The 18,768-nt window shown below is 42.3% G+C and overlaps 1 protein-coding gene across 13 annotated transcripts in view; it reads right to left on the bottom strand.

Moving 5' to 3' along the window:
• Nucleotides 1-447: 447 nt before the first annotated feature.
• Nucleotides 448-18,768, bottom strand: part of Fggy (FGGY carbohydrate kinase domain containing) — a 420,639-nt gene continuing 402,318 nt past the window's right edge. For 11 of the 13 annotated variants that reach the window (XM_052715209.1, XM_052715202.1, XM_052715201.1 and 8 more), the window contains 2 exons: nt 3,883-3,944; nt 448-675 (listed from right to left, as the gene is read on the bottom strand). In XM_052715209.1, coding sequence (XP_052571169.1) covers nt 594-675; nt 3,883-3,944 — 144 coding nt within the window. In that variant the 3' untranslated portion in view covers nt 448-593. The remainder of the gene's footprint in view (nt 676-3,882; nt 3,945-18,768) is intronic. The other 2 variants (XM_052715206.1, XM_052715205.1) reach the window with 1 other exon arrangement.

The raw sequence follows: 18,768 nt of genomic DNA on the forward strand, positions 1-18,768 counted from the left end.
TCTGTTTGTTTGTATGCTTGGCATTCTTTTTTTTTATTCTTGCAATCAATCATCTGTAAAGTAGCATTTTTAAGAACATTTATACATTCTGTTACTCATCAAAGTTTCCTCCAGGATCTATGAACAATTCCTCTCCATCCCTATGTTTAATATGATGGTTGCAAAATGATGATTCTGCAGTTAAATGTGGTATCTGACCCTAAAGTGTACAAGGAGCAGACGTAACATAGAGCACAGAATAAGCATCGGGTTATTCTATAAGCAGTGTAAATCTGGTTTAATAGCTGACATGGAAAAAATGAACAACTCTCCACTGGGCAAATGATTCTCCAAGGTCTGATCTGAGATCTCGTAATCCTTTATGAAGCTTCTGCTACCAGGGAAGCACCTTAGAAACTGCCAAGTAAGTAACTTGAGTGTCTGGACACAGACATGAGCAACTCCAGCTATGCTTGTGCGTGTCAAAGTTTTTATTAGAAGGTAAGACAGCCATGCCAAAATGACACCCACAGGGCATGGACTATAGAATGAAAACACAGAGACTCCTGACAAATGGCACAGAGTCTTTATGGGTTGGCACCCACAAATGCTGTTCAGTTTCCATTCATGATTGCCGAATACTCCCTCTGGTGCTCCACCATCTTCAGAAATACTTGATATTTCTTGTCATAATATCTGTAGGGTACAAAAAGAAACATACTAAACATTCTCAAAATGAAACTATCATATGGCTTCCCCTCTTATTTCGAAGGATGGGAATGTTATCTCTCACGGTCAGGCTGAAACCTCCCAAGTTTTGAGTGTGTGCAGCACCCTGCACAGTGGGCTCGTGTGCTTCATATTTATAATGTGTAAATGGCATGAGGTTCCACTTGCTACGTGTTTGAGATGTAGGCATTTTTTTTTTAATCAGAAATGCATATCTGCAGTGGTTTGGTTAAAGAGCAACAGAGCTGGGATGATACTTAGAAGGGGCTGATTTCTGAGCTTCTACTTGCTCATACTGAAAGCCTTAGGCTCAGCACAGCTCCCTTCTGATCCCAAGCTTAAATCAATATTTCTCGTGTAACTAGCCACAGGTGGAAACCACAGCCTGGCCTGATGCAAGAATGAGCATTTGAATCCCTCTTGCAACTTCCACATGTCAGTGTCTTTGGCAGACAGTCTTATCCAGGAGTAAACCTCCTGGAAATGTGACCACTGTCTTCCTGTACCTGGCCCTCCCTCAGGTGTCTGGTAGTGGCCTTGCTAACCTGCTGACTCCACCTGACTCTTCAGGTGAGACCTGTTAGAACTATTGTTGGCTATGAATCAGACCTGAGCTGCTTAGGCATCATGATCCTGAAAGGATAAAAAAGGTATGGACATATCATACTTAAAGTCTCAAAACTCTGTCCTTCCTCTCTTTGCTAGGGGTGCTGACATGGGGTGGATGAATCCACTTCAACATGATCTGTTAGACTCTGGGGTGCTCCGAAGAAGACTCCTTATAAAGGATGTTTATGATTGTAAACTGGGGTGGAGGAGCGCGTACACAGAAATTTGTACTTGTTCTACATTTCTCCCTCAGGCATTCTGGTAATATAGAAGCTGTGGTGGGGTCAAACCCACAGCTAAGAAGGGGATTTGAGGCCAGGATTTGAATCCCAGCACAGCCCATGTCTACCTGTGTAACCTTGAACATGGTACATAACCCATTTGTGCATAAGTTTCCTCATCTTCATGTATGTTTACAGGATATAGTGCAGAAGTATTTTGAGGATTGAGCAATATGAAAAGTATAAGAACAATGTCTTACTCGCACTAAATGATGTACTAGTTACTGATTTGAAATCATTCATATTCTAATATTTTACCCAATCTAGGACTGTGAGATACTGCTAAGTCCCACTCTAGAGCATTCAACTGTCAATTATAGAATGTTTTTTAGAAACAGTTTTCTGCTTCTAATGCTATGCTATGACAATGTAGGGCTCAATCCCACTCTTCTGGGGATGAGATAGTTTTCTAACTTTGTAATCTTAAATTTCTTAGAGATGAGCTTTGGCCAGCAGCCCTTCCCACAAACTTGAAGGTTTTTAAGGGTAACAACTTTACTGAAACTAATTCCCTGGCTTCATTTATTCTTTGCCATTTGTCTTCTTGAAATTGTCTTCGTCACTTAACATAAACCCTAAGACTCACCCTTTTAAGGCTGAATAATTTGGAGTCATTCTAAAAATTTGCTTATTGAACTTCAGTTATTTAATTAGACATCAAGTTCACATACAGCCTGCCTGCTGAATTATCTTCTAAATTCTCCTCCTCTTGAGCAATTGCTTTTGTGTGGCTCAGGACCAAGAAAGCATCCCATAAAGTTAATGAGATTTGAAGTCAAAGAACAGGAAGAGGAAATGGACGCAGGCTTTCTGGTTGCAATCTTTATGCTGCCTGCAGATGGCGGTACAGCACTGCGCGGCCGCTTCACCGAAGCCCTGCCCGCTGCCATCAAGGCGCCAGAGTCTTTTCAACAGAAAAACATGGTTTTTACTGAAAGAACTTAAAAACACTTCCCTGAAAAGTCTTGAGAGGGTCACGAAAGAGAGGGAGAGGCACAATCTGTTTCTAATTTCAAACAAACAAGGGCTATTCGAAGCGCCCTCAGGCGGACACTCCTCAGCTTCCCCAGTCACTGGGAGGGGAGTCTCTGGGTTCCGAGGTTGAATTCTCCATACCAATCCTGCTCCTTTGAGCTAGGCAGTCAGAGGGGCTTACATTGCAGAGGCTTTAGCAGCCTGACTCTGTTCTGATACAGGAGAAAATGAAACGGGATTGCTCTTTTGGTGGGCATTTCAAACTCTCAATTACGGATCTTTGTTCTTCAGCTCAGTGACATGGTAAGATTTCTCTTTAGGTCTTAACCTCAAGTGCTTTCCTCCATTTCCTGTCCCTTCATCCTCAGACTCATTACAAGTGACTTCATAGTGATCCTGATTGTTAACACTGGCTGCTCCAAAAGCCTCCGATGTAGCCTCCTGACTTAGTTTTCTAGAACTGATCCTGTATGAGTGAACTTTTCAAAATCGCCCCTTGTGCAGGTCTCATCGTTGCTTAAAATTCAGTTCTGACCCCAAGAATGTCTTTGAGGGGCTTTACGAGATGGCCTCCTCCTGCCTCACTTCCTCATCACTTCTTTGTGTTTTGAAATTCTGAGTTGTGTATAGTGATCTCAGTATAAAAGCTGGCCCTCTGCATATGTTATTTCTTCTACCAAGACTGTGCTTTTCTGCCTTGGCCTGTCTGGAAATTTCTTTTAAAGGTTTAAAGTCAGTTGAAACTCAATCTTCTCTCAAAAGCTTTCTTTTATCCCTGTTGGGTCCCTGCTCTTTCCTCTTTGGGTTATAATATCACGTGCTGGTTTTTCTATGGAAGGGTTTATTCATGTGATTTGAAATCATCTTTGTGAACAAATCAGGTAGTGTCTCATTGTTCTCTGCAGCCTGCTGAGAGCTCAGCAAATGCTTTGAATATAGCAGGGACTCAATAAATAGATAAATAAATATTTTGTTGACCTGTATTTAAACACGGAACATTTCTAGCCTTCAATGCGAAGCAATACAAAGGGTAGGAGAATGCCACCTGGTCCTTTGATGGGAATATGAAAGATCCCCATACTTTATTGGTCTGAGAGTTTGGAAGCTGCATGGGACACAGTTGTGGACAGTCCAGCTCTGGATCTTGGTAAACCAAAGTTCTCTTCTTGGGAGGACTGTCTTTCAACCTCTAAGAAAAAAGAGTGCAAGGGTTGATCCCTCCCAGATCCAGGGTCCATCTCAGCTCAACAGCTGCACCTCTTGTCATGCTCTCATCCTCTAGCAGCTTTAGACAGAAATACAAACTTACTTTTTATCCTCCTGTCTCGGGAACACAATTTTCCCCACTTGGCTCATTCTTGCCATCGCCTCCTGGTAAATGGAAACAACAAATAACGTTGAGTTAAGAAAAAGGAAGTCATGCACTTTGCAGGTAAACGGATGGAACTAAAACACATCATACTGAGTGGGGTAACCAAGACCCAGAAAGACAAAGGTCCCACGTTCTCTCTCACTGGACACTCCTAGCTTCAAATCTTTAAACGTAAGTACACAGCCTATAATAACTACAGAAACCAGGAAAGTAAAACAGAAACAGGGTTTCAAAGCCTTCCTGCTGTATGGTGTACCGGAGCCTCTATGTATCTTAAGTGCATATCCAAGTGTTCCCCAACCATCATTGCCAACATACTGAGTAATTCCCTGGCATACTTAATTGCCTTCTAGCATGCTCTAATCAAAAAGTATGCTACACCAGAGCAGGGGCTTTGCCTGTAACCTGCTGAATCCTAGCACCTAAAATATTCATAAAGCACAGAGAACCACTTTTCCAGAAGGACAACAAAAAAATAGGTGATATGGACCTTTTCTCAAGGAGTTTACTACAGAGTGGAAAAGACATTTGCTAGGATCCAAAGACAGTATGACAAGTGCTTTGCTAGGCTCGTTTCAATGACCATTCAAAGGTTAGGAAACCAGACACAGCTTTCTTCTTTTGCTAACTCATGATTTCCACTCCAGCTAAGTAGCTCTTATGATTCTTCCCCAAGGACAGCATGGCTGTTCTGAACCAGCACTCTGCTCTCCCAGCCCTGGATGAGTAGGCATACTGGTGAGATAAGATGTGCTGTCCCAGCAAGCATACTGATGGCAGAGAGAAATGGCAGCATTAACAAAAGGCAAGATCTTAAAATGACTGAAAAGTTATTGACCAGGAAGCTAGAGAGAACCCAAAGGGCGGCTGTTTGCAGGCATTCTGTGAAGGGTAGGCAAGCAAACGCATCTTCCTGATGTGCTGCTCTGCTCCAGGATGTCTTAAGAGCCCTGCACATCTCTGATTATGTCAGGACATTTTCCTTCACAGACTGAATTCTGATTTGTGAGATGGTTTTAGCAATCCCATCATCCACTTTCCTATTCAACCTGGTTCAGGTTTGCCTTTCCCTCTGTTGTGCCCCTGAGAAGACCCTGCCCTGCCCCTGTTACCTCCCCCACGCTGGGAAATGCTCCCAGGGTGTGCCCCTCCTGGCCTTGTTGGCTGTGCTTCTTCAGAGGCCTGAGACAACATTCCAGGATTGCCTTCATGGGTGGGATCCAAGAAGCTTATCGAAGGTACTTATGTTATTTTCTTTCCCATAGTAACAGATGTGCAGCCAATGACAGACACCAGGGAATTCTCTGTTCTTTTCTTTACACTACCTCTGCTTCTTTTCAAAATAAGTTCCTGAGAAACAAGTATTCACAATGGAGATTTCAAGGATATAAAAAGGGGGTATTTTGTTTCTGAGAAAGGGCCTACTTAAAACTTAAAACTTAGGTCAGGTACCCAGCCTGAGAATTTTGTTGACTCATCCCAGCTGCCTGCATGCCCCCTGGACTGAATTATTTGCTGCACTCATTCTTCCGTCTATCCAGTATTTATGACATGGTGCCATACTTTTTTGCTAACATATCACTCTCCCAACTAGTCTGTGAGTTCCTTCAGGAAGGAATTGTTAAAATTATTTTCACTGCCAAACTCAGCATCTGGCATATCACATGCATGCAGGAATGCCGACAGAGTGAATGAACTTAAGGATATGTGGGACAAACTGTTAAAGTAGGAGTTTCTGCTGAGATCCAAGATGACAGATATATGATACCAGAGTGAGCTGGAAATAGCCCACCTTGGGAAGTTTGTGTAAAGGGTGGCTAAGAACCCATCAGTCGTCTCTACGCCTTTCACCCACATGGAAGGTCAAACAGAGATGGGCTTCTACGAGGCTAGTTTACTGTGATCAGAACTCCTTCCAGAGTGAGTTACGAGGGAGGCCTCCCTTCACAAGTCAAGCCAACAGGGCTTCACCAGGTGCCTGGCACTGAACCTATGGCATGGAGTAGAGTAGAAGTGACTCATGTTGGGAAGGGTCAAGCAGGCTGGTGTCAGATTCTGTGTAGGGAAGAGAGGACCACTCATGTTGTTCAGGCTCCCAAAGGCACGGTCACTTCTAACAGACTTTATGAGAAGCTGCCATGGGTGGGCTTAGTTTCTGTCCAGTGTGGCCAGCTAAGGACACAAGAATGAACTGTCAGATTTCTAAGGAATTAAGAGTTGGCATTCTGCTAGGACACAGAATTAACACCTCGTACTGTAGGTGAAGTTTTCAGAGACAGAGGGTCTCTAGAAACATCAACAACAGTGCCTTATGGGTCTCCAGAAACATCTACAGCAGAGTCTTATGGGTTTCCAGAAACATCCACAACAGTGCCTTATGGGTCTCCAGAAACATCCACAACCATACCGTATGGGTCTCCAGAAACATCTATAAGAGAACCTTATGGGTCTCCAGAAAAATCTACAATCGTGTCTTATAAGACCAAGAACTAGCCACTCATACCTAAGGAACCTGATTCTTATTTATAACAGTGCTATCTGCGCCCCCCAACTACCTCACAAGAACAGGAGAAATAATGGAAAAGAAAGTGATTGAAGAACCCTGTTATGTGTGGCACACCCCAGCTGCAGAAACTGGGAAATGGCTTACAGCTACTGCTACATATTCCTTGATATGAGTTCCTGAATTTTGGCTGGGTACCCCAACCTCAAGGTTCATAAAACTTGTATCACCATGTCACTTTGTGTTGAGGTAACTATCATAATTCTTAACCAGGAAAATGAGCTCCCTTCCACAATGGGAAGGGAAATTGGGAGTGAAAACTGAAATTGGTCTCCAGAAGTTTGTGAATGGAAGGGCTGCCATGGAAGGCACCTGCAGCCCCGCTGCTTGGGGCAGCGGGGGTGGGGTGGGGGTGGGGTAAAGGAGTGCAGGTTGTTCATGCCCAGGAATCTGAGGCTAACCCAACATGGGGAGAACCTCTCTCAGAGGAAAAAAAGGAAGAAGGCAGGGAGGGCGGGAGGGAGGGAGGGAGGGAGGGAAGGGAAAGAATTGTGTGAAGTGCTCTATACAAGCTTTTGTTTCATATAGCTTGCTAAATACAAATTATATATGCAAACTTTATAAAGGTCAGATGAAAATGCATTAAACTATTACCAAGTTCAAGAGAATGGGTCATTATTTTCCTCTAGTCAGATTTTTTTTTTTTTTCCACAGTACCCTATATTGGTTTTACTGTTGTAGGCAAATCACAATAGTCTGCATTACTCTGTTTTACGTTATGGTCACACACAGGTAGTCAAGATGGCTCAGGCTCACCTTCATCTCCTGGAAGGCTGGTTGCATTATGGGTACCAGACACAGTGCGGAGACTGTGCAGAGCGGCGGTGCTGTCATCAGAAACAGCACTGCTGAGAGTCCCCATTTCTCCAGATAATTACCACAAAAGTGAAACCGCATGAATCTTCTGCCTGTGGTAAATCTGGGAATCACTACAGTACAACAATATGAATTCATTATGGAAATGCTGACACGTGCTAAATATAGTCACCCCCACAATATATTTCTGTTCACAGGGACTTATTTGAAGTTGGGCTCTAAATTCATACTTTCTGTCAGCATGGATGGGCCGGACAATCTCAGCTTGCAGCACGCTATCTATCCTCTTTGAGAGTCTAGACAGCACAATGAATAGAGCGGCTTTTCTTGTGCCTTTTTGCCCACACAATGAACGCTTTTTAAAAACAAAATATTTCATAAAATAGCATTTTAATCACTTCTTTTCTCTATCTCTCTAACGCAGAGCTATAAATAAACCATGAAAGTTCACATTTGATTGTCACTTCTGAAAGCAAGTGCAGGGCTTCTGTAGGGAAAAAAATGGGGTCCCTGTGGCCAGCCATGAAAGGCCTCATTCATGGACTTGACCCTTCCCTGGTGTGTCAAGGCTGAGATACCAGTCAGCACTCTGCTCCTGCTTCTCTGGAGGCAGTCCTGGCAGTAGCCAGGCCTCTGGGTGGGCAGAGGAAACACTTGGTTGTCATGTGCCCTGGGTTAACCGTAGAGCACTGTTGGGTGGGATGTTGGAAGTGAGGCCACAGGAAAGGAGTTACTCAGCACAGGAGTGGCATATACTGATGGTCACAATCTGGGCATCAGGAGAGTTCTACTTCCTCTGCTTTTGAGAACCGTGGCCTAACAACTTGGGAAAGAGCGCCAGGTAGTCTAGATCTCAGCACAGAGCAGCAGACAAAGCCTAGAACTGCCTAAAATTACATTACAGAGCAAAGAATAAATCAAGACCTGGTGTTGGTGGGAACTAGCCTCCAGGAGGCAGGGAGAACGACACTGGGGCTAAGACTGAACATAATCCCAGCACCCATCACTGCTTGGTTAATGTCTGTGAATGAAAAGTTGATGCCTATCACAACAGACATTATAAGGTCATCAAAGCCAGTGTTTGCTGAGAGACACATCTACACTCAGAAAGGACTGGGTGGTCCAGTAGGATTCTGGAGGAAAATACTGCAAGTGCCATCTGCATGATTTTTACTCTAAACAAATTAAGTTTTTCCTGTACTTAATACGTAGACTGCATTAGGTGCAACAGCTCAGCAATAGGTCAGGCCACGAGTCCCATAGGCTGCATGCAAGTTTCCTCCAGCACCAAGATAGCCACATGGTGCTTGCCTGGATGTTCACTACATTCAGAATTTGCTAAGTGCTGCCATTTAAATGTCTCATGTTACTAGATTTACAGCTAGGACCTAACTGTGATTTACACTAATCTTTTTTTTTTTTTTTAAAAAAGGGCAAATGTCTGAAAAAGACTCAGTCAATGGACAGTAGGAAATGGTAATAGCTCAGATTCAAGCAAAAAGGAAAATGGTGATATATTTATTATGTATTATACAGTTAAAAAATAATGACTACCTAGTCTGATAAAGTAAGACCTCAGGAAAAAAAATCAAAATTATCAAGAAAATTGTTTCAGATATGCATACTGGCACATATAAAATCTTTTAGAAGTCATCAAAAATAAAAGGGCTGAGAGATGGCCCAGTGACCAAAGTGCTTGCCATGCTACCAAGAGAACCAGAGTTCAGATTCCTAGCATCTATGTATCTGCCAGGTCAATATGGCAGCCAGTCTATAAACCAGTGCATGGGAGACAGTCATGGGGATCCCTGGAGCAAGTGGGCAATCTCTGGTTCAGTGAATACAATGAAGAGGGATCAAGGAAGACTCCTGATGGCAACCTTGGGCTTCCAAACACACATTCATGTATATAATGGGCAACCCCACACATTCAAACATGAAAACATATGCATGCACACCACATATACATACATACATCTTAAATATTTATAGAAATTTTATCTGTGTGTGGTGGAGCATGCTTGTTATCCCAGCACTCAGGAGATTGAGACAAGAGAATCAAAATGTCAAGTCTAGCCTAGGCTGTACAGGGAGCTTTGGTCCCAACAAGCAAAAAAAAAAATCATAAAAATGTTTAAAAATTATTAAAAATACACCAGCCATAGAAAGCAGACCTTTAGACATTGCATAGGCACACATATTTCAAAATATTTTTATTTCAGCTATACCTTGTTTTACAAAATAATCTACAAGCACAATAAACTATCCTTTTGCACAGATGTTCACACACTGAGGTACATGTGCAAATTTCTCATGATTGATCCAAAAGTCTGGTGTGCACAGCCTCAGCTGCCAACTTCAAGCCACCCTTTCCCAGGTGCTTACTCTGGGCTGGGAACCATGCCATCCACTTTACACACATGACCTTTTATTCCTTCCTTGAAATGTTCTAATATAGATATTATCACCTGCCCTTACTTTTATGAATGACAGGACTGAATGGAGCGTGGGGGATGGAAAGAAAATGAATGATGTACAGAAGGACATGCAGCCAGTTTGTAGAGAAGCCCAGAATTTAAGCTCAGTTCTGACTCCAGGCCATTGCTGGCTCCACACTCTGCCCACAGTGCTACCATCCTCCTTGTAAAGAATAACACCTGATTTTTGAGTCCTCTAGATTTTGAGTCCACTTCTATTTATTAACTGTGTGATCACTTTGAGTGTACATGTGCACGTATTGCACACACGCATGCCTGTGAGCGTGTGTGCGTGTGTGTGTGCGTGTGTGTGTGTGTGTGTGTGTGTGTGTGTGTGTGTATGAGAGAGAGAGAGAGAGAGAGAGAGAGAGAGAGAGAGAGAGAGAGAGAGAGAGAGAGAGAGAGAGAGAGAGAGAGAGAAGAAGAAGAAGGAGGAGGAGGCGGGGAGGGAGGGAGGGAGAGAAACTTTAATATTACAGGGGACTGTACCTTTCTCTAAAGATGTTGACACATAGTTCTGAAATACATGAATCTGCCTTCTTGAGAAACTCTGACTCATTTTACTGGAACAACAAGTTCATGTGCTAATGTGTGGGCTGGGGCACATGACCCCTCCATAGAAAAACAGAAAATTTAGCAATATGATTTTCCTCTAACAAGCATTAAGAAATGGCTAATTGTTCTTTCATTTATGTTATTGTTTTTTACTTTTGGCATGGGAATCTCTTGACTTGCAGCTGGTGCTCTCCCACCCCAAGGCACTGAGAACAACAATGTCAGCTGAGAAGCAAGAAGAGATGAAAGACTGGGAAATGTCTTCGTCATCCTCCATGATGTGAAGACTGGCATTCCATTGCCCATTCTGAACACTCTGTGTCTGTCACACACATTCATGTACGTTCAATTACACGAGGGTTCACGTCTTTTCAAACTCATCGCACTGTGCACTTAGCAGGTATATGTCAGTCTGTCTATACTACATCTTAAATTCAAGTTGTAAAAACCAAAAGTGCTGTATATTAAACGTGTCACATGTTTACATTTTATTTTTCAATTGTAAAAGGGCTACTAAAATGAGACAAAATCTTTTCAAGTCTAACTAAAATATAGCTCTATCACACTAGTCTCTTGGACCTAAAAGAGAGGAGTCCTGGGACATGTCTAATTCTATAGGAAACAGAGCAGTTAATAGAAAAATACTGCGTATTAGAAGCGAATGGCCTTAGGTTGGATGCTGATTCTGCTGCTTACTGGATATGCAAACATAAACTCAGTTTTCCCATCTACAAAATGGAAGTAACAGCACCTACTCCCAGTGTTATTGGATCGTCGCTACCTGACTCTGAGCACCATTCTTAATCGGTCTCTTGGTTTCACTTCCGGGGTTGTGCAGTGGTCATGGGCAGTCAGAAAGAGGAGAATGCAACGTAGTGATTAAAACAACGCTGTAACAGCCTTCCAGAGCTGACAGTTAGACTTCTCCGTGGACTAGCTCTGTGACCATGCTCGGCAAACACTCTGCTTTCGTTATGGGTGTTTTCTCAATTGAAAAGGTTGCCAGCAGCACACCTCTTATAGCCTTGCCGGGGCAGTTGTGTGAGAGATTTGAGGCATATCACAGCCTTGCACAGTTTGTTATTTTGCCAGTGTGCACAATTCACAGTCCAGATCTGGTCTTTGATTCATTTACTGAACTAAAACCTGTGCTGGGCTGGATTCTGCAACCCATCAACACGTGCTGATTGAATGAAATGAAGTAAATTCAATTTTGTCTCTGGGTTGTTTTTTACCCATGACATTTCTGACACTAAATGTGTAGATCCACTCTGCCCTCATACTAATTAATTTTCTAATTCTGTGGACATCAACACATGTCACACAATTAAATTCTGGCACTAACTACCCAGAGTCAGGGTCATACTTCACACTGTAAAGGAACAGTCTCATAAGGCTGCCCCAACTTTAGTTGTAAGCCTCGAGTTTCTCTATACTTCTGACTAACTATAAATTGGGGGCTCCCCAGCTTGCTAGTATGGTTATACTGAACTCAGGAAAAGGTTACTTATTATTAATAATTTGTTATAAAAGCTGCAAATCCTATGCAGAAGGAAATGCAGGGGTGTAGTGAGGGTTCATGCTCTTTCTAGACATGACATCAGTCATGGCTTACATGTGGTCATCAACTCAGGACCTATGTGAATCCCATTATCTGGCAATTTGTTAGATGGGAACATTAGTGAGAACCTCACTTGGAAAATCAGTGGAGAGGCTGAGAGTTCTGGTCTTTCAATCATGCCAAAAGGTTTCATATGTATCAGGAACGAAAGACAATGAGCATATATAATACATCACAATCTCATCCCCTCATAAAACCTTCAATGAACACCCTGGGCTTTCAGATGAAATTCAGACTCCATAGAAGTTTGTGTCTGAAATTCCCAAGATGGAACTTGTGTCTGTTCCCAGCACTGTCACATTCATGACCCTCCAAGTGAGACAGTTTAGAAATACTGACTTTTGGCTGATGACTGACCATGCCAAAAATTCCTCCTTCCCAATGTGATCCTCTCCCAGGAATCTCTGTCTGGCCCTTTCTTCAAATGCACTTTCTCCAAGACTACCTTTGGGTACCCTTAGCTGAATCAGTCCACTTCTAGGTATCAGTGGTCACACCATCACACTTTCTGATCCTTACAACCTGCCTCTGTACACAGTGTCATCTCTTACTTTATTGGCTTATTGTTTACTTCCTTCCATGGAGACCCTACTTTTCCTATTTCCAGAACCAGAAACACAGAGTTGTTGGCATTCTTCTTCATTGATGAACCACTAGCTTTTAGTTGGCCATTAAATGTCAGCTGAGAGAATAAACTGATCAAATGCATATTAAATGCAACATACTGTATGTTTGTACTCTGCTTCATTTGACTGTCAAATTCTGTGTGTGGGGTCAGGATCTTATCTAAATTTAAATGGGGATGCATGGGTTCACAGGGGTCAAATGATTTGCCTAAACTAGTAAATTACAAGTTTGCTTCAAGTCATGAGTTAACACTGAGCCCAGTTACTGAGGAGCTCACTCTCAGCAGACAGATGTCCAGGTTGAGTCCATCACAGTTACCATCTATGTGACAGGTTGGAGACCTTGTAAAATTCTCAAAGCTTTCTTTTCCCCTGTCAAAGACACATTTAACCATGATCACTACATTGTACTTACATAAAGAGGAAGGCAGGGCCATCGATGTATAGAGAGATTGCTCACATTACTTTTGGAAACAAACAAAACAAAAATCACTACCAGCTGTATGACCCTGAGCAAGACCTTTCCCCTTCCTTAGCCTCACCTTATCAGCAGAATGATGGCATTGGCTTTAATTATCTCTAAAATCTTGCCAGCTCTGCAATCAGTGTGTGTGCGTGCGTGTGTGTGTGTGTGTGTGTGTGTGTGTGTGTGTGTGTGTGTGTGGTCTTAACTCTCAGCTTACCAGTTGCTCTTGACTCCCAGAGGTACAATTTCTGAGGCTTCTCTAGTCCCACTCTAACAGGGCACACATCCACTGGTCTTTCTGGCAACATGTAGTTTAATTCTTGATTAACCATGGGCCAACATGACACAGGGGAGTAGTTCTATCCTTGTCAAGAGACTTGGAGATAATACATAGTCTGGCTGCAAAGGACCAGATCTAAATATGAATATTGAGCAAGTATTCATCCTATTTATGTGAACTTGCCGCATTTCTTATGTGACTTCTAAGGCTTCTTACTAAAAGCCTCAGAAAGATCATTGACTCTAAAAATGCAAGCAGGAGCTCAATTAGTCACTTTTTGTTTACTGTAATTGAAGCGATTCTGGTGACATTTCTGAGAAGGCATAAAGTATTGCAGTGAGCTGAAATAGAAACCATGGTTGGTCAATAGTAGTGGTGGCAGCTAGTGTTCCACTAAGTTCTACTAAGTACTTACTATCACTGGTGCTAAATAAACCTACTTATTTTATTCCTCCAGTTGAAAGATGAAGTTCTGAAACCTATTCCGAACTATTTATTTTGCAATATGGACTATGGGCCTTGGATAGGCCACAGTCCATCAAACATTTTTACTCTTGTTTAATCCTTCCTACTAATAAGAGCATTTTTTAGTTTTTTTAAAAATATTTATTTTTTGCCGGGCGGTGGTGGCGCACGCCTTTAATCCCAGCACTCGGGAGGCAGAGCCAGGCGGATCTCTGTGAGTTCGAGGCCAGCCTGGGCTACCAAGTGAGTCCCAGGTAAAGGCGCAAAGCTACACAGAGAAACCCTGTCTCGAAAAACCAAAAAAAAAAAAAAAAAAAATTTATTTTTTGAGAATTTCATACATTATATTTTGATGATGTTTTCCCCTTCCCCAAATCCTCCCAGATTCTCTCCTACTTCCATACTCAATCAAATTTATGTTCTTTCTCTCTCTTAAAACAAAACAAGAAACAGGGGCTAGAGAGGTGGCTCAGCCATTAAGAGCTATGGCTACTTTTGCAGAGACCCCAGGTTCAATACCCAGCACTCACATGGCAGCCCATAGCCATCTGTAACTCCAGTTTCACTGATTCTGTGCCTTATTCTGACCTCCGTGGACACCGAGTACATTCATATACACATGTAGGCAAGATCATCTGATCTCCTGGACACCAGGCACATACATTTATACATGTAGGAAAGACCATCATACATATAAAGTAAAAATAAATAAATCTCAAAACCAAAACAAAGCACAACAACATATGGAGTCTGTTTTTGTTGGCTACGCCTGAGCATGAGGCCTGCCCGGAGTGTGCTTGACAGTGGTTGATACACTCAGTGTCACTCTACTGAAGAAAACCTATTTTCCCTCCCCCAGAAGCTATCAGTTGCAAAGAGCTTCTTAGATTCTTGGCCAGTGGTAGAACTTTGTGTCCACTTCCTCCTTTCCCATGCTGGGATTTGTCTGGCTCAAGCTTGTACAGGCCTTGTACATGCTGTCATAGTCTCTGTGTGTTCATACTGCCCCAACCCTGTTATATCTGAAAATGCTGTTTCCTTATGTCACCTACTACCTCTGCTTCTGCTTCTTCATAGATCCTCAAGCCCTGAGGGGAGGGTATGATAAAGACATTCTATTTAGGTCTGAGTGCCCCAAAGTCTTTCACTCTCTGTACATTGTCTAGTTGTGGGTTTCTATGTTAATTACCATCTAGTGCAAGAATATGCTTCTGAGATGAAGGTTAAGTGAGGCACTGATCTAAGGGGATAGCAATATGTTATTAGGAGTCATTTTATTGCTATGCTTATTTACCTTAGGCTCTCCCCCTATAGTCTATGAACTATCTAGTTACATATTCTTGGCCTCATTATGTCAGGTATAGATTGTATCTCATAAAGTGGCCCTTAAATCCAATAAAAGCATTGGCCATTCCCCTATCATTTATGCCACTATTGTATTGGTAGGAAAATAGCTAGGCAAATGTACTAGGTTGCTGTTATAGCTCACAGTGTTCACAGTGTGGTGGCACTGATGATTACTTTTCTCCTCTGGTAACATGTACAACTCTTTCCAGCACTATGAATGCTAGTCAATACTCAATTTCCAGTAGAGTACCAGCTTAATTTCTCTATCTTTTATGTTCAGCCATAGGATCTGACCATTAGGTTGTGAAGGGTAATCTATTGCATTGGTAATCACCTGCAATGTTTGGTGTGTGTGTGTGTGGGGGGGGGGTGTCTATGGGACTCCTTCAACCAATGACTCAAAAAGTTGTAACACATTACTGGTACTACTTGGGGTTTATTTGGTAGCATATGATGTCTGGTTGGGGTACTGTCCTCCCCCATTATAGGGTAACTCCGTTAAACTCCTTTTTACATATGTATATACTTTAGGAATCTTCTACAGTAGTAGGTTGCTATATGACTTTTCAAAAGGTTAGGTAAGGAATGGGGAGGGGCAGCTTCTATGAAAGGAGAAATAAAATATAAAGTTATAAAAAGATACAGGGGAAATTAGAACAGGAGGAATATGGAGAGGGGTAAGTAACAATAATGGAAATTTTAATATCTATCTCATGGGCCAAACATCTAAAAGTATCACTAGTGGTCATACTAGTATTTGTTCATCAACTGAAATAAACTTCTTTTTCCTATAAAGTTTATTAAAAGTCGAGCGCACGCCTTTAATCCCAGCACTTGGGAGGCAGAGGCAGGCGGATCTTTGTGAGTTCGAGGCCAGCCTGGTCTAGAGAGCGAGATCCAGGAAAGGCGCAAAGCTGCACAGAGAAACCCTGTCTCGAAAAACCTAAAAAAAAAAAAAAAAAAAAAAAAAAAAAAAAAAAGAGTCGAGCGTTGTCAATTCTGTGTTTCTGGTCAGCTGATCTGGGTGGTCTCGGGTGGGTGGAGCCTGTCAATATTCTATGGTTCCTCATCATTTGCAGAGTAGCGAGAAAGCTTTCACATCTGAGGCTTATTTTACCTGATAGAGACAACAATACACCTCCCCTGCACTGCATCATTGTCACCAGCCTTTCTCTTACAGTTCCATGTTAAGTAAAGCTCAGGTTCTGGACCCATTCCCTTCCCATGCAGCATTATGAATACTTCTGGGTCTGTTTATAAGACCATGTACTGCTACAGGCTTATGGTTTTGAAAGATCTGCAACTCCAGTACTCCCAGAGCCAAGCACTGAGACTCGGCCTGCTATACTTCCATACATTCCAACAACAGTCCAGTCCTCTCATTTGTATTATCATTCCTACCAAATGTTACCCCTCATTACTTGGAAATTCCTAGAATCTTGAGTCCTTGCTTTTCTTTTAATTCATAGTCTTCTTTAGGTGCCCACAAAGGCAAGAGAAGGTATCAGATCCCCTGGAGCAGAAGTTCGAGTCAGTTATAAGCCCTCTGACATGAGAGCTGGGAACTGAACTATGGTTCTCCTCAAAAGCAGCAAGTGCTCTTAATCATTGAGCTGTGTCTCCTACCCCTCCCTTTTAGGTCAGGAGCTCATGTAACTCAGTCTGGCATTGAACGTGGTAGGTAGCCAAGGACGACTTTGAACTCCTGCTCTTCCTGCCTCTACCTTCCCAGTGCTGGGAATTCAGACAATATGCCACCACCTCTGGATGAATGGCTTTTCCTTCACTGAGACCAGTTTGGGATTTTTCCACTTTTTGATTTGGGATGTCAATCCTCTCATTCAATTCACTATAAATGGACACCCATTTAAAAGGAAGAAACATGCCTCCAAATTAGAATAGGCTTTCATTCAAAATGTATTTATACATCAGTGATATAGATCAGTAGGAGAGCACTAAGTTCAAGTTGATGATATGGTCATGCATATTAGGCAAGCCTATATTATGCCAAACAAATTGGCCAACAACAGTCAGCATTAACACTCTCATAATCATCAAATTCAATCGGTTGATGAAATTTATAGAAAGAACTATTTCCCAGGAGAGGCTCTATTTATGGCATTCTGCATGAAAGTTCATTTAGGATAGATCAGGCCAATGGAAGAGTCAAATATCTTGAAAACTCTGAGGAAAATTTATACTGCCTGCTTTCCAGTTAATACTTCTTAAGAAAAACTTCTGGGCTACCAGAGAAGAAACCATGGTCATCAGCAAAGAACCAAAATATAAACCCCTAATGCATAGGTGGACACATATCACCTGGCAGTTTGGTTTTGTAGTTCATAGGGTTCACAGCTGGGTAAGACCATTGATGTCTTTTCTCCCCTAGCAGCCTGCATTATACCTTTTGGCACTTTGAAAGTTAGCCCATGGGGAAGAAGTTCCCAGCCCAGTTCCAGTTTGCTTTCTCTGTATCTTACAACTGAGAAATATGGTATCCTCTTATCCTCCAACTCTGGTGGGTAACAAAAGGGACCAACAAGAACCTGCATTGTTGTGCTGTTCTCTGGTCGGATCTAAGGCTTGCTACAAGAGGGAATTTGTGCTTAGTACTGTAAGCCCTGTCAACAACCCATGCCTAGGAGGCCACAGACCCAAGGGAACCTATCACTGCTGTTTAATCAGATTGATCAAAGTGCCTTCTAAACATCTTTATTTATACCCACAGACAAACCAACTGTCCCACTTCATCAAAGATACTTCTTTTTATACGGAACAGCAGCCAGTTGGAGACCTGAGGATGTTCAAGATACTAGGAATTAGAGATAATTGAGGGCACAGCCCTAAATAAGACATCTATATTATCTCTTCTAAAGTTCAGGGAACATTTCAGATGATCAATGAGGAATAACATATGAGCTGAAAGAGAGGAAGAAGGGTCACAACATGTCATCCTCTAGGCATAACACAACCATTGCAATCCTGAACTCAGAGCAACTGCAGCTACCTACACTGGGTGTGCATAAAAATTGTCAACGATCATTCATAGATCTGGGAAGGGCTCATGGGACCATCTCCTTATTTCCAAACTACTTACTATTAGTAGACTCTAGAAGAAAGAGAGTCATTGTCCTTAGTTGTGTACCTAGTGCTGAGCCTCCCAGGCTCCAGTAGACAGATATCTCTACATCCACAGTCACAGAGATAGCCCTGGTCAAACTCAGTGGCTCACAAAACAACAACAACAAAAGCAGGAATGTGAGAAAGAGATTTGTAGGGAATAAAGATGGTAAATAAGGATGGGAAGGATATAAGGAAGGGCAGGAGGTGACAGGAATCACTATGTATTATATACATGTATGAAATAGCTAAAGATTAAATTAATAAAATTTAAAATATGCAATGGCATTAACATAGCACCGACTGAGCTGCTCAGGATGTTGGGTCAGTAGGTCTATGGCTCTGTGTTGACATATTATCTAGGACACCTTTTATCCATTCATGTATCTCTCATGCTCTACAAAGTTCCTAGCTTCAGGACCACCAGCTCTTCTGAGCCAGAGTCATATTGTTGGCAATGGAGCCTGGACATCTGGCCTAGCCTTAG

Source organism: Peromyscus californicus, unplaced genomic scaffold (assembly GCF_007827085.1).
Source record: "Peromyscus californicus insignis strain IS unplaced genomic scaffold, ASM782708v3 Scaffold_5__1_contigs__length_169319896, whole genome shotgun sequence".
In the NCBI taxonomy this organism is placed as follows: Eukaryota; Metazoa; Chordata; class Mammalia; order Rodentia; family Cricetidae; genus Peromyscus; species Peromyscus californicus.